The sequence below is a fragment of the Ciona robusta genome, chromosome 9 (assembly GCF_009617815.1).
Source record: "Ciona robusta chromosome 9, ASM961781v2".
In the NCBI taxonomy this organism is placed as follows: domain Eukaryota; kingdom Metazoa; phylum Chordata; class Ascidiacea; order Phlebobranchia; family Cionidae; genus Ciona; species Ciona robusta.
Genome location: NC_143243.1, coordinates 7,685,229 through 7,699,320, shown reverse-complemented (window position 1 = coordinate 7,699,320; position 14,092 = coordinate 7,685,229). Strand labels below are relative to the sequence as shown.

At 38.1% G+C, this 14,092-nt stretch overlaps 2 protein-coding genes across 3 annotated transcripts; both read left to right on the top strand.

Annotated features, from left to right (window-relative positions):
- The first annotated feature begins 1,222 nt into the window (after positions 1-1,222).
- On the top strand, positions 1,223-6,040 carry LOC149731890 (uncharacterized). Its single transcript, XM_089885547.1, has 13 exons — positions 1,223-1,383; positions 1,473-1,633; positions 1,879-2,018; positions 2,421-2,559; positions 2,783-3,027; positions 3,262-3,411; positions 3,908-4,027; positions 4,357-4,433; positions 4,465-4,480; positions 4,526-4,639; positions 4,824-4,941; positions 5,100-5,303; positions 5,625-6,040. Exons 2-13 carry the CDS (start codon positions 1,474-1,476, stop codon positions 5,834-5,836), a joined length of 1,695 nt encoding a protein of 564 aa, XP_089741673.1. The 5' UTR covers positions 1,223-1,383; position 1,473; the 3' UTR covers positions 5,837-6,040.
- A 736-nt stretch (positions 6,041-6,776) lies between these two features.
- On the top strand, positions 6,777-13,821 carry LOC149731889 (uncharacterized). 2 transcript variants are annotated; one of them, XM_089885355.1, is made up of 14 exons: positions 6,777-7,046; positions 7,816-7,955; positions 8,291-8,432; positions 8,711-8,955; positions 9,241-9,375; positions 9,864-9,983; positions 10,628-10,699; positions 10,757-10,828; positions 11,210-11,311; positions 11,633-11,759; positions 12,236-12,436; positions 12,782-12,922; positions 13,240-13,377; positions 13,579-13,821. In XM_089885355.1, the coding sequence occupies exons 1-14, from the start codon at positions 6,887-6,889 to the stop codon at positions 13,773-13,775; spliced, it is 1,992 nt and encodes a 663-aa protein (XP_089741481.1). In that variant the 5' UTR covers positions 6,777-6,886; the 3' UTR covers positions 13,776-13,821. The 2 variants fall into 2 exon arrangements, with proteins under 2 accessions (XP_089741481.1, XP_089741482.1); XM_089885356.1 differs by lacking the exon at positions 10,628-10,699.
- Positions 13,822-14,092: the final 271 nt, after the last annotated feature.

Genomic DNA, 14,092 nt, shown 5'->3' with positions numbered 1-14,092 from the left:
GTTTAAACAAACTTCACATTTAAATGAGCGACCTGCACATTGTACTCAAACCATTTAAATATATGCAAGGTTAAATATGCAATGTGCGTATTTTGTTCCTAAACTAAGTTATTATATTCGGAAACCAAGCCGAACAAACAACATAGATTAGTATAGTAGGGTGGGGGGAGATGGGACACCTTTTCCTTTTTCTCTCTTTTCATTTGGTAGTAAACAAAGAACATTCAATGAATTATAAAACCGCATCTTCACGACTTCCACAGACCGTTGTTAATTGTTTAAAACACGATCAGGCTATTTAAATATTATGTGATAAAGGTGTCCCATCTCCCCCACTCTACTATATATTAAAGAATCAATTCAATTCAAGACGTAAAATCGTTTACGAACTTTGAGTGTTAGATAACTATCTCTGTGTGCTTTATTATATGTGTCTTGTGTATACTGCACAATATATATAACACTGTTTCTTTGGTATACACATACTTTATATACTGGGGTGGGGTAAATGGGACAGCTTTACCATATAATATCAAAATATACTGATCGTGTTTTAAACAATGAACAACCGGATACGGTTTTATTATTTCGTAAATGTTCTTTGTTTAATACCAAATGAGACGAGAAAATAGAACAAAAGGTGTCCCATCTTCTCCCAATCTACTCACATAAATAATCGGCAAGTTGAAGTAGTTATTTAAAACCCTAATATGTAGTATAACCAAAGCAACATCAATTCACAATTCTCCAGCACCAAATCCTCTTGCAGTAATAAGTGCAAGCCATTTTCGTATCGTTTACTTGAAAGCATTATGTTTATCAGGTAACTATCCATGCACCTGCCGTCTTTTGCGGTGTATATGTTGTTTGTCGCTCCACGTTGCCCGGCCATATATTCCACGTACCCCATTACGTTGCAATACATATATTGCCACTCACAGTTTATATGACGTCAACAAATGCCGCACCGACGTAATTACTTTACAACTCACGAGGAAGAAATCAAAAGCAATGACCGCCCTGTTATTCTACCCCCACAATTTTCAACGCACAACAAAACAGGGAACTTTACCCGACCATTTTCCGGAATTACACAGAATTTCAAAGCCACATTTAACCGTGGATAGCTGTCTAAACTGCACGAAAGTAGTTAGACCCACTTTGTCCTTCCCGTTTCTAATTACCAAGTAACCCGATCAAGCGACCGCCTTCAAGGCAGCGGTGACACCCGGGGACACGTCACCCGTCTCTATACGTCGTAGATCGGGTAATAGATCATATATCATCTTTCTATTTGCCCTCTATATAAGCCGGCCTCGCCGTACCGCAGTCACTTCGATCGGCGATCGTGAAACAACTCAATATACTTCAAGAAACCTCCAGGTACGTCTAAACTGATGCGATGTTGATATTTCCTCTTCCCATGCTCGCAAGAAGTGTAACCCGTTATAACAAGTTATATTTTTCAACAGAATGAAGGTCTTCATCGCAGCAGTTCTCCTTGTAGCAACTTTGAACGTTGCATCTGCCAGCACAGGATGCAAGCGTTCCATCAGGACTTGCAACGTGACTGATCCAGCAACTGGACTTCGGTCCATCGTAGACTACGAAGGCTGCACCTCAATGTGCTGCGGTAAGTAGAATGTAGAGTACCAAAGTGTAAAATAAGTTGCCACTTGCATCTATACTTCCTGATCGTGTTTTGAACAATTAACAACTGTATTTTAGAGTCGCTAAGCTGTTATATAACTCTATCTAAACATTATTTGTTTACTATTATAAATGGACGAGAAAAAAGGATCAAAAACATGTCCCAGTTTAGCCCATCCTACTGTATATAAAAAGCAGAGTAACTATTATTAATCTAAACTACCGCAGGCAGTACAATCTACGAACGAGACATCTACACCTCATGCTGCGGGGACGAAGACACCGGTCTTCCCTACAACCCAAAAACCCAACATTGTTGCAGCTGGCCGTTCGGCAAAGAATATGAGGTCCATGATAAGACTAACAACGTAAGTGATATAAGCTGTAAGTATCAAATATATAGTAGAGTGGGAGAAGATGGGACACCTTTAGCACATAATATCCAAATATCATAACCGTGCTTTAAACAATTAACAACGGTCCATGGGAGTCGTGAGGATACGGTTTTATATTTGTCGAAGTTTTCTTTGTTTACTATCAAATGTGACGAGAAAATAGAATGATAAGGTGTCTTATCTCCCCCCCTTACTGAGTTTTGCTCTATTTCTGCTACCAGTGGACAAAATCTGTTTTTAGCTCTTCTGGTAATAAAACTTTACTTTTATTGCAACGTTTTTTTTCTGCCTTTCAGTAAAACTTCAAACATGCTTTAAGTGCGTATTATTTCCTAAAAATGTTTGAAAACCGTAAAACATAAAATAATTTTACAGACTGCCGAATTCTGCTGTGGAATTACTCTGTTCAACAACAGCGCATCTTCCCAATCTTGTTGCAACGGCTACTACAACAGACCTGAAGTTTTCAACCATATGACTGAGATGTGCTGCGACGGAAACAGGCAATTCGCTGGTAAGATTATGTTCTAGAAACGTTATAGTATAATGTGGGATACCGTTGACGTAATGCCCCATATTCCTGATGGTTTAAAAGGATGTCAACTGTCCTTTAGAGTCGTTATGATGCGGTTTATCTTTATGTAAATATACTTTGCTTACTACCAAAAGAAAAAAGTAGAATTAAAACATGTCCCATCTTACCCCAAGCCGCTTTTTTAATGATTATTAATTTTCAGGAGATACCGCTTACACTGAATGTTGCGGCGATACCTCTTTCGACCGACGTTACTCATCCTGTCCTTGCCACGACGGTTCAATTGCCGTAGGAATCCCAAAACAAAACGCCGGCTGTTGTTACAGCAGCGACGGACGGTCAAAGGGGGGATACAACACAGCAACTCAAATGTGTTGCAATGGTCAAGGATACAACAAAACTGGCCAATTTTGCTGCGGTGGTACGGTCGGTAACTCAGCCACTCAGGTAAGTTATTATATGTGGACAAGACGGAACACCTTTAGCACACAATATCCAAATTTTCTAACCGTGTTTTAAACATTTAACAACGGTCTATGGAAGATTTGAGGATATGGTTTTATAATTATTTGAATTTTCTTTGTTTACTACCGAATAGGACGGTGCCCCATCCACCCCACTATACAACGAAAATTTCCTGTTTTTAATCGAATATTTAAACTAAGTTTTCTGTTTCTTAAGATGTGCTGTGGAGATACAATTACCGATGTAGCCGTAGACCAACAAGGACTTTCCCTCGCATGCTGCGTGATGGCTGATGGTACAACTGAGGCTTACGATTCAAACACACAAATCTGCTGTGGGGGAGCTATTCATAACCGAGGAATTAACGTAAGTTAAAAGTATTTTCTCATTACGATAAGTTCCAGATACAATTTGTATATACAGGTATAGTAGGGCGGGGAAAGATGGGACACCCTTGGTCCATAATATCCAAATTTCCTGATCGTGTTTTAAACAAATAACAACGGTCTATGGGAGTCACCGTTATACAGTTTAATAATTATTTAAGTGGTCTTTGGTAACTACTAAATGAAGAGAAAGTAGAATGAAAAGGTGTCCCATCTTTCCCAAACCTACTATGGATAGGTGTGGGGAAAGATGGTACGTGTTTTTATCATATTCCCCCCACTTGAAAATGTTTTTATCATATTCCCCCCACTTGAAAGTGACCACGAAACACTGGAATAATTGTATAACCGTATCCTCACAACTAAGCGTTGAAGGAACGTTATTATAATTGCTAGAACCCGATCAGGAAATGTAAGATATTACGTGTACCACACCTTACCCCACAGTACTATATATTCTATATATATCTGCACAGGTAAACGACGACTTGATCTGTTGTGATGGCACCGTGTTCAACAAATCACTCGGCGACGCTTGTTGTAACGGAGAACCTTACTTGAGCCAAGACTCTGCCTGCTGCGAAAACACCGTGTTGGTAAGAATAGCAACACAATTTTAAATATATATGATTCGTGAATTTAAACGACTAAATGACAATAAAGCGGGTGTTTTAGAATCAAGTGTTAAGAAACACGTAACTGGCATAAATAAGGTTCATCGAATTGTATTCTGTTGGATATAAACCTCGTTTAAAATGACATTATTAGTCTGAATAAGGAGAAGGGACTTTTTACGAATACGTATTTCGTGTCACTTGATCCTGACTGTTATTTCGTTACGAGAATCGCCCAACTTCACGAGAACTAGATTTGATACAAGATTCCCAGAATTTTATTATATTTAACAATAATTTTAATATTTCAGCCAGGAGACAGCTGCTGTGGGGGGGATTGGTTTCTTTGCTGGAAGCCAAACTTGTTGCAATGGAGAAATCAGCGTAAGTTTTATCTTTCGCACGATACACTTTCTAAGCTACTCTCTAACCGATGTAGGTATAGAATTACACAAATAACGACCGTTGTATTTTCCTCAGGGCACTGGTCTGACATGGCCGGCTTGCTGTACCAACCAGACGTTCGACGCGTACACACAAACATGCTGTGGTGGTGTTTTACACAACAACCCGATCAACCCTTCAGCACTTGCAGTAAGTGAATCAGATTAAAACTAAAATTGCTCACAGCGGGATATTAATGCGCCGATTATCATCAAAATATCGATCATGTTACAATACCGATGGCCTAAATTGTATAAAACGACATAAAAACTGGTTTAAAAAGAGATACGCAATTTTTGGTCAAGATTAGAACTGAAACCTTGATATTTTCCAGGAGGAAGATCCAGTTAGCCACACAACCAGATGTTGCGGTAACTTCGCCAATGACGTTTCACTTCTCCCGTACGACTACATGAGCAGCATGTGCTGCAACGGAAACATCGCTGATTTAGGTACGTCTATATATCTACTAAAAACTGACAGTCTTCTAACAACAACCTTTTCTAAGTGTTAATATTACATGATACAGTTACACACAGTTTTTTTCAGTGAATGTTAATTTCTACTAAAAAATCGTTTAAACTCATTCTGATCTCAATTTGCATAACAGGTGGTTTGTCCTGGGCAACTTCGACCTGCTGCGGAAACGACGTCATCGACAAGGGAATCTACTTGTGCTGTGACAATATCGCCCTTGAAAAAGATTTCGGAGCAGAATCCGCATGTTGTAACGGTATTGTCATCAACGGAACATCTACCTTGTGTTGTAATGGCTTGCCACAACCTAAACCATCGGCAAATGCTCAGTGCTGTGGTAAGTATAAGACTATAACGATATTTACTTATGGTTTAGTCGATGAATCGAATTTTAGAAAAGGTGTATAGGGTAAAATTTCAAACTGTTTCACCTTGGAGGCGGTATCTTAATTATTTGTTTATGGGCTATCTAAATTATTAGCCACACATTCAAAAGAATAAAACAAGAATAAAAAATCAACCACAAAATATATAATAACACGTAAGCTGACATGAGGTGTATGAAAATGAACAACCCTACTGTAACGTCTACTTGTAACGTCTACTATTGCCCCGATAAATAAGTTGCATTCACTGATTAATTCGTTCTAATTTAAAGGTGGTGCCGCCATGGACCCAAGCCTTGAGATTTGCTGCAACGACACGCCACGTACTTTGAACAACGTGGATCCTGACAAAGCAATCTGCTGTGGCGATGGATGCATTGACGGTGCCCTGTACTGGTGCTGTGACGGAAAGCAATACCAGAAAGGAGCTTTGTCTGGCGTCGATGTCTCCGGACTCACCTGCAACGACCTTTTCAGCGGATAAGCGTTTGATTCACACCTGCCACTTTGAGATTAGACATCACTTGTACAGTATTCGCAATTGGTATTTTTCGTGAACGATTTTTGAAAAGCGGAGACTTGATATCCTGAAACATGGGTGTGACAGTGAATTTAAAATATTTAAAATTCAATCATATAAGCTTAAGCATGACAGTGTCAATAAAACAAACTCATTTGAAACTGAAAAGTTGTCTTCGTTTAGTGATATAGTACAGTGGGGAAAGATGGGACACCTTTTCATTCTATTTGCTTGTCCCATTTGGTAGTAAACTAAGAGCAATCAAAGAATTATAAAACCGTATCTTTGCGACTTCCATAGATCGTTGTTAATGGTTTTAAACACAATCAGGATTTTTTAATATTTCGTGCTAAATAAAGGTTTCTTTTCTTTCCCCACCCGACTGTATATATTCATTTGGAATATTATCTACCGCACCATACAGGAAAGTAACCAAATAGACTAAAAAAACACAACTCGTCACGGCGTACCCGATGTAATTTACATTTCACGGTCAGCTGATATTTACCCTCAGGTCACTAGATTAAAATCAGTTAATTAAAGCTCACATAATAATCCAAATGCGCATGCCACAATTGCAACTTGGTCGGTTGGTATGGTTTAGCGCAGCAGGAAAAGATTGTATATGTGGTTCTGTGGTTGCGTATATAAATATAGCTGATACATGATTGCAAATAATTAGCCAATTATGTAAATTTAGAGAAATGGAAATTTTGTTTTTTATGTTTTTAATACGCAGTAATTGTTGTATTTGAGAATTTTGTACGAGATATCTTTAGTAGTGGTTCATATAGTAGTATTTTTGAACTTCTGGTTTTAGGCGGTTTCACATTCGGCTAGCCGCTTAGAATAAAATTGGATTTTTTATAAGGAGTAAAATTTTTATAAAAGATCCATTGCAGTCTGAATGTTAAAACGATTTTATAGTACATGTAATATTTAGCTAACAGTAAAATTCGCAACAGGAAATTTCAAAAAGTATTTTACAAATACAAAATACTAGATTCCAATATCATGAAAGTGTTTTATGTTTTACTGAGTTTCGTTGCTTTGATAAATATCGCCTGCGGGGCTGGCAGATGTAAAAGAGCAACACAACAATGCGAAGTAATTGATGTCACAACTGGAGAGGCATCGTTGGTCAACTACGACAACTGTAGGCAGTTCTGCTGCGGTAAGTGTATATAGTAGGGTGGGGTAATATGGGACATGTCTTTATTCTTACTTCTCCTACGATTTGGTAACAAACAAGGTATATTTACAGAAACATATACCCACATTCTCATGACACCAAAGGATCAGGAAATATGGGATTTATTGCTAACGATATCCCAGCCTACAACACAGTGCTGTATACATAATCAGACCCTTCGTAGTAAATCCCGACACTTTTAATTTACGTGCCACGCGCGCCGCACTGTAATCTAAATTTCTGTGTTTCTCACGTTTCGATCTAAAGTTACTCAGTTTCCTTGAGTCGCTCTGTTAGTTGTACCACAGCTGAGTTGGTGTATTTATATAATTTGTCTTTTATTTCTAATAACAGTTGCTTTCACATAGGTTATTTTTGCGAAAGTCGTGGTGTAGCTGCATTTTAAGTTTTTAAGCCTTAACCAATAGAATAGAAACTGATCGTTTCACTTTTTATAGTAGTGTTATCGCACACAAAGAAAGTTAGTTATGAATACTAATTTGTTCAATCTCTTTAAAGCCAATACACATATAGTGGAAAGAGGGAAGATGGGACACTTTTAACACATATTCTCGAAGTATCCTGATCGCGTTTTTAGACAATTAACAACGGTCTGTAGGAGTCGTGATAATACGGTTTATAATTTTTTAAATGTTCTTTGTTTACTACCAAATGGTACGAGAAAAAAAATTGAAAAGGTGTCCCATCTTTTCCCTCCCTACTGTACATATAACGATGTTAACGTATTTAGGCGCTGCAATTCACGATCGGGATGTTAATATTGAATGCTGTGGTAATGCAGTTGTTGGGCGACCATACAACAACTCGATAGAGATATGTTGTACTTGGCAAGACGAATATCAAGTCCATAACAAGTCGAATGGGACATCGGTAAGACCTTAAGCATATGTAGAAATGTAGCTTACTTATCCTCGCGTGGCAGGGCAACGACAGTCCTTATAAAACAGTGTAGTATGCCATAGTTTTTATTTATCTCTTTGAAACTGATAGCCAAGATCATGTTATTTAAAGAACGAAGGTAAGGGGATCAGCAGCAAAACAACAGTTGTTGTAGACGCGCTATAAATAAAAGGTGTGGGAAAGCCAATTAAAAACGCTGCTGTGTTCTGTTTTATGCACCTCAAACTCCCTTTACTAGTTACCCTACCACGTACTAAATTTATGGGCATAGTTATGTATACATTTAAACCTTTGTAATTTTGCAGTGGGTTGAGAAACAGTTTTGCTGCGGAACGGACGTGTTTAGTTATTCCGAAGCCAAATCTTGTTGCCACTCACACTTGCAGAAGCCCGAAGCCTTCATGCACCACAATGAAATGTGTTGTGCAGGAGTGAAACAATACGCAGGTATAACGTCAGCCGTTTTTCCGGGTAACTGACTCTTCTTTCTATAGTACTGTGGGGTAAGATGGAATACCATTAACGCCTAATTCCTAAATTTCCTAGTTTTGTTTTAAACAATTAACAAGGCTTTTTTAGAGTCGCGGGCTACAGTTTTATATTTCTGTAAATGTTTCTTGTTTCAACTAAATAAGACGTACGGGAAAAAAAGAATGATAACATTCATAACTTACCCATCCTACTATACACGTTTTAATCTTTTAATGTCACACTTTCTGTTACAGGTAACACAGCGTATAGCTCATGCTGCGGTACAGCTTCATACGATCGTCGAAACTCGTCCTGTCCCTGCAACGACGGTGTGGTTGCCTTCAATATACCAGCAGATGTCGCTTACTGTTGCTACAGTAATGATAGGACTGTTATGGGACCTTATAATACTTTAACCGAAGGATGCTGCAATGGTGTTGGGTATAATGAAGCTACCGAGTTCTGCTGTGGTGACCTGATTGGAAATTCAGCAACGCAGGTTATATTATTATAAATTCATTAGCGATTTATTTACACTCGCTTTCCTTTTCTGTTTGACGTTTTATTTTGTAATATACCTCCGGTACTGTGGGGTAAGATGGGATATCGTTAGCACATAAATGCCAAAATTGCTATGGGAGTCGTGAGGATACGGTTTCTTTAAATGTTCTTTGTTTACTACCAAATGAGACGAGAAAATAGAATTAAAACATATCCCATCTTACCCCACTTGACCAAATATTTAAACCTATATTTACTGTACCACTGGTTGGTTTATATTTAGATGTGTTGCTCCGAAACCATTATCGATATTCAGTCAGTCAACGTCGGTCATCAGTGCTGCGTGTTGGCGGACGGAGGGTTCGCTGTGTACGAACCAACCACTCAGTTATGCTGCGGTGGAAATGTACAAGACTTCGTAAGTGTTTTAGTAAATTTGAAAAGTACAGTAGGGTGGGAGAAGATGGGACACCGTTTCTTTATAGTTTCTTGTCACATTTTGACAGTAAAGCAAGACCATTGAAAAAATTATAAAACTGTAAATCTACGACTCCTACAGACGGTACTTAATTTTTAAAACTTGAAGTATATTTGGATATTATGTGCTAAAGGTGTCCCATCTTCCCCCACACTACCATTTAACAGTTTTGACAAGCAACTGAAAAAACAGAGATTTTGAAATTAGATTTTGGACGAACAACAAATATAGATAGCGATCATAAAACAACTAAAACGTCTACGACCTTTTTTATCTTCGCAATCTGGTTATATTCTCCTAACTAAGAAACGTAAAGCCTTTTTTTTCATTTAAACATAGCTTTTATATATAGTAAAACTCTAATTCGTGGAACATATTTTTTTATATATAGTAAAAAACTAATTCGTGGAAAAAATTTTTGTCAACAGCCCAGCACTGATTTTTTCTGCTGCGACAACGAGGTGTTTAGCAAAAGTCTTGGCGACGCTTGTTGTAACGGTCAACCTTATAACACGTCTGGCTCCGTGTGCTGCGCTGGAATTATTGCGGTAAACTAAACTTATTATGCCCGTCACAGACATTCAGTTTCTTGCATATTGGTATGGGGGGAGATGGGACACCTTTAGCACACAATATCCAAATATCTTGATTGTGTTTTAAGTAATTACCAACGGTCTATGGGAGTCGTGAGGATACGGTTTTATAATTTTTTGATTGTTCTTTGTTTACTACCAAATAGGACGAGAAAATAGTATAAAAGGTGTCCCATCTTCCCCCACCCTACTATATATGTTATTGCCGCCAGGTGTAAATGTACTGTAAGTGTGAAAGAGGTCTTTTGTGTTATTTTGACACTACACTGAACTGATGCCCTGATGATGTCTTTTTGTATGGCAGTCAAAATGTCGATCCCTAAAGATATCGAAACAAACGCCAAACGATCTCTTTCACAATTACATAGTAGGGTTGGGAAAGATGGGACACCTTTTCGTTTTATTTTTTCGTCCCATTTGGTAGTAAACATATAATCAAATAAATATAAAACCGTATCCTCATGACTTCCATATAGACCGTTGTTGATTGTTTAAAACACGACCAGGATATTTGGATATTATATACTAAAGGCGTCCCACCCCCACCCCCCCCCCCACCCTAACTAAATTTCTTTTCATCCACTTTTATAAATTCGTAGATTGGTAATGGTTGCTGTAATGGAGTTCCTTATTTCACCGACAACACGGTGTGTTGTAACGGAGCGATTTCGGTAGGTCTTATACCTTGAACACTGAAACAAACTTAAAGTATATTTCTAAACTTTCAGGCTGGAGATAGCTGCTGTAACGGAGTTGGCTATTTCGCGAACCAATTTACTTGTTGTAACAATGTTTTAGAGGTACGTTATATAACTGCAACTATCTTTAAGTTTTCTGGGCGGTATATGGTTTAGTAATGATAACCAATCTATATGGTGACCAAATATATGCAGCATAGAAACATTACCATCTAAAGTAGGCATACATGTTTAAAATGCTCTTTTAGTGATTTATATTTATTTAGAGTAGAATGGGGTAAGATGATACACGTTTTCACTGTTTTTTTTGACCCATTTGATGGTAATCAAGAAATATTACTAGAAATAAATAACCGGTTCGTCACTTTAAAAAGCCCTGTTAAGTTTCAAAACTGGATCACGAAATATGACAATATGTGCTAGCAGCATCCTTTCCTTAACCCACAGTAGTATATAAACGTATCACCATACTTAACATTTTAGGAGCGAAATCTGACCATTTCGTCCTGTTGTGTGGATCAAGCATTTGATTCTTACATTGAAACTTGCTGTGGAAGTCGCGTATATGCAAATCCTCAAATACAAGTATGGAGGAAATTTATCGAATAAATAATGATACAGAATATGCGTGCAATGCCAAAGGCTTATAGATAGCGCTTAGTCATAGCGATAATGGATAACTCTAATTACGGTTTTATGTATTATGACATTTAATCTTATTATTAGCATTATATATATATATATGGACGTTGTATTAACAAATAGATCCAGCTCATTTTGAAATGAGTCATCACACATACACGTTTAATCATAACGGTAATGCGTAGCTGGTATAACAAAATTCAGTATTATCACCCTTTTAAATCTAATGCATTAAAAATACGGAACGTAACATTTTCCTTGCAGATAAATCAGACCCATTTTGAAACGAGTCACCACACGAGGTGTTGCGGTGATTGGTCGGACGATGTGACGTTGGTTCCATACGATTATAACACACAGACGTGCTGTAATGGTGTTATCGTAGATTTTGGTAACGATAATGTATTACATTGCACGCTGTTTAAATACGCCCACACTGACTCATATTACCACACAAAATACCGTAGTGTATAATGCATGTGTTGTACATTTAACGTTTTGGATGAATTTAACTTTCTTTATCAACGCGTGGGGAAAAAAGCAGTATAGAGTTCACCTTTTCAGTCAGTTTTCTCGTCTCGTTTGGTAGTAAACGAAGAACATTCAAAAAAGTATAAAACTATGTTCTCACGACTTCTATTGACCGTTGTTAATTATTTTAAAACACGATCAGGATATTTGTATATTGTGTGCTCAAGGTGTCCCGTCTTCCCCTACCCTACTATTACAATGCTATACTGACCCGTGAATCCAAATATATCCCCGTCAAACAGCTAATAATGAAATGCTGTTAATGGTATTGCATACTACATTAGTCCAGCATATGTGGAAACATTATATTCAAAGCATCAATTGTTTTTTTCTCAGGTGTCCTGACTGCTAACACCGCTGAATGCTGTGGTACACAACTAATGAATCCAGAAACACAAATGTGCTGCGGGGGTGTTCCTGTTGACATTTCCTCTGCATCTGAAGCATGCTGTAGTGGACAAGTGATAGACCCATCGAACGCTATATGTTGTTCTGGTATAGTTTCAGACAAACCAGCAATAGATGCAGTGTGTTGTGGTAAATGAATTAATGTAATTTATTAAACCTAACTTGGTCAGAAAACGACACTCGTCATAACACGGGTGTTATGCTTCATACACCCCGTGACAGCTTATACAAGCTACCACGTATTTTACTTAGTGGGTAATTATTTCTTTGGAATTTTTTCCTTCTTTTTGTGTACGGCTGAAAAACTGGACAATATATTAGTAACCGCTAAAAATTACCGTTAAGTGTTTTACCCAGGGACACATACGCTCACAATGGTAGCAAGGACGAGTCTTGAACTCATTACCCCTTGCTTAGAAAGGTGCTAACCATGGCAAAAGTTTCCAAACAGTAAGCCTTCATTTATTTTCACAGGAACAATTGGTATCGATCCAAGTAATGAGATCTGCTGCAATAATGAAGTCCCAGCTTCTTTGAATGGAAATCTTCCCAACCAGACTATTTGTTGCAACGGCGTGGTTCAACCGAAGCCGACTGAAACTTACATATGCTGTGGTAAACAATACAACTTGTTGAACTGAATTGGGAATTAAATGTAACATACTTTATCCCCATATTGTCGGGCAAGACAGTCGTAATAGCACGGGTGTTCTGTTTCGTACACCTCGTGCACGCTTACGAGTTACCAGCTATCTAACTTTGTAGGTGATTGTTTTCTATATGGCCGACAACTTAAACAACCCATTAGTAACTCCTGGGTTGGAGCAATTGTCGTTTAGTGTTTTTCCCAAGGTCACATACGCCCACAATGGTAGCAACTTTCATTGATTATTCCTAAACAATAAATTTTACAACGAACACATATTTAACAGGTGATATTGCCATGGATTCGACGTCACAAGTTTGCTGTGGGGGAATACCCCAATCCGTGAATGGTGTCGCTATTGAGCAAGCTCTTTGCTGCAACGGGGAGCTACAGACGTTCAATGGAACCGACTTTATCTGTTGTGGTTCGTACATTTATGTGTATAGTGGGGTGGGGTAGGATGGGACATAAAATATAGAACTTATATGCTAACAATATCGCATTTCAGTATTATATATACCCAGTAATTTTATATGATATTTTTCTATAGAGACTTTTTATTTAACACCTTTTTTCGATAAATACAATGATAAAATATATTTGATTTTTGATCTATTTTAATAAGGTGTAACTGCAATGGACCCGACGTTGGAAATTTGCTGCAGTGATCAACCGAGGTCGTTGAATGGAATTGAACCTGCAGAAGCAATTTGTTGCGGCGATGGTTGCATTGATGCAAGCCTGTACTGGTGCTGTGAAGGTCGGCAATACCAGAAAGGACGACCTGGTGTGAACGTCTCCGGTCGAACCTGCAACATATAATCAGCACGTTTCAAATATCAAAGCAATTAAAATTCGTGTATCCATATGTACACAGATTTTTTTTAGTCTAATAAACAGACAGCGAGGCCATAATATACAAGTGCGTGGCATGCGGTTATGAACGTGCAGACAGCGCCAGTGTTAAGCCATTGCCTTCCGGCTAGTCAACATTCCAAATAATAAATGCTGAACACGTGTCTGCGCTGCCATTGGCGAAAATTCTGAGTTGTGGTGAAAAATCAATTTGAGAAAAAGCTCGACTTTAAAGCGGGCATGGAGGATAACAGATCTAGATGCGATTATTCCAACGTGTGTAA

What these genes read in the sequence shown, in the direction of transcription:
- LOC149731890 (XM_089885547.1), top strand. Translation starts at nt 1,474, where the DNA reads ATGAAGGTCTTCATCGCAGCAGTTCTCCTTGTAGCAACTTTGAACGTT. An exon ending in CGGAAACAGGCAATTCGCTG is followed by an intron (nt 2,560 to 2,782) that starts GTAAGATTATGT and finishes ATTAATTTTCAG; the next exon opens with GAGATACCGCTTACACTGAA. An exon ending in GCTGCGAAAACACCGTGTTG is followed by an intron (nt 4,028 to 4,356) that starts GTAAGAATAGCA and finishes TTAATATTTCAG; the next exon opens with CCAGGAGACAGCTGCTGTGG.
- LOC149731889 (XM_089885355.1), top strand. Translation starts at nt 6,887, where the DNA reads ATGAAAGTGTTTTATGTTTTACTGAGTTTCGTTGCTTTGATAAATATC. An exon ending in GCTGCGCTGGAATTATTGCG is followed by an intron (nt 9,984 to 10,627) that starts GTAAACTAAACT and finishes ATAAATTCGTAG; the next exon opens with ATTGGTAATGGTTGCTGTAA. An exon ending in AATAGATGCAGTGTGTTGTG is followed by an intron (nt 12,437 to 12,781) that starts GTAAATGAATTA and finishes TTATTTTCACAG; the next exon opens with GAACAATTGGTATCGATCCA.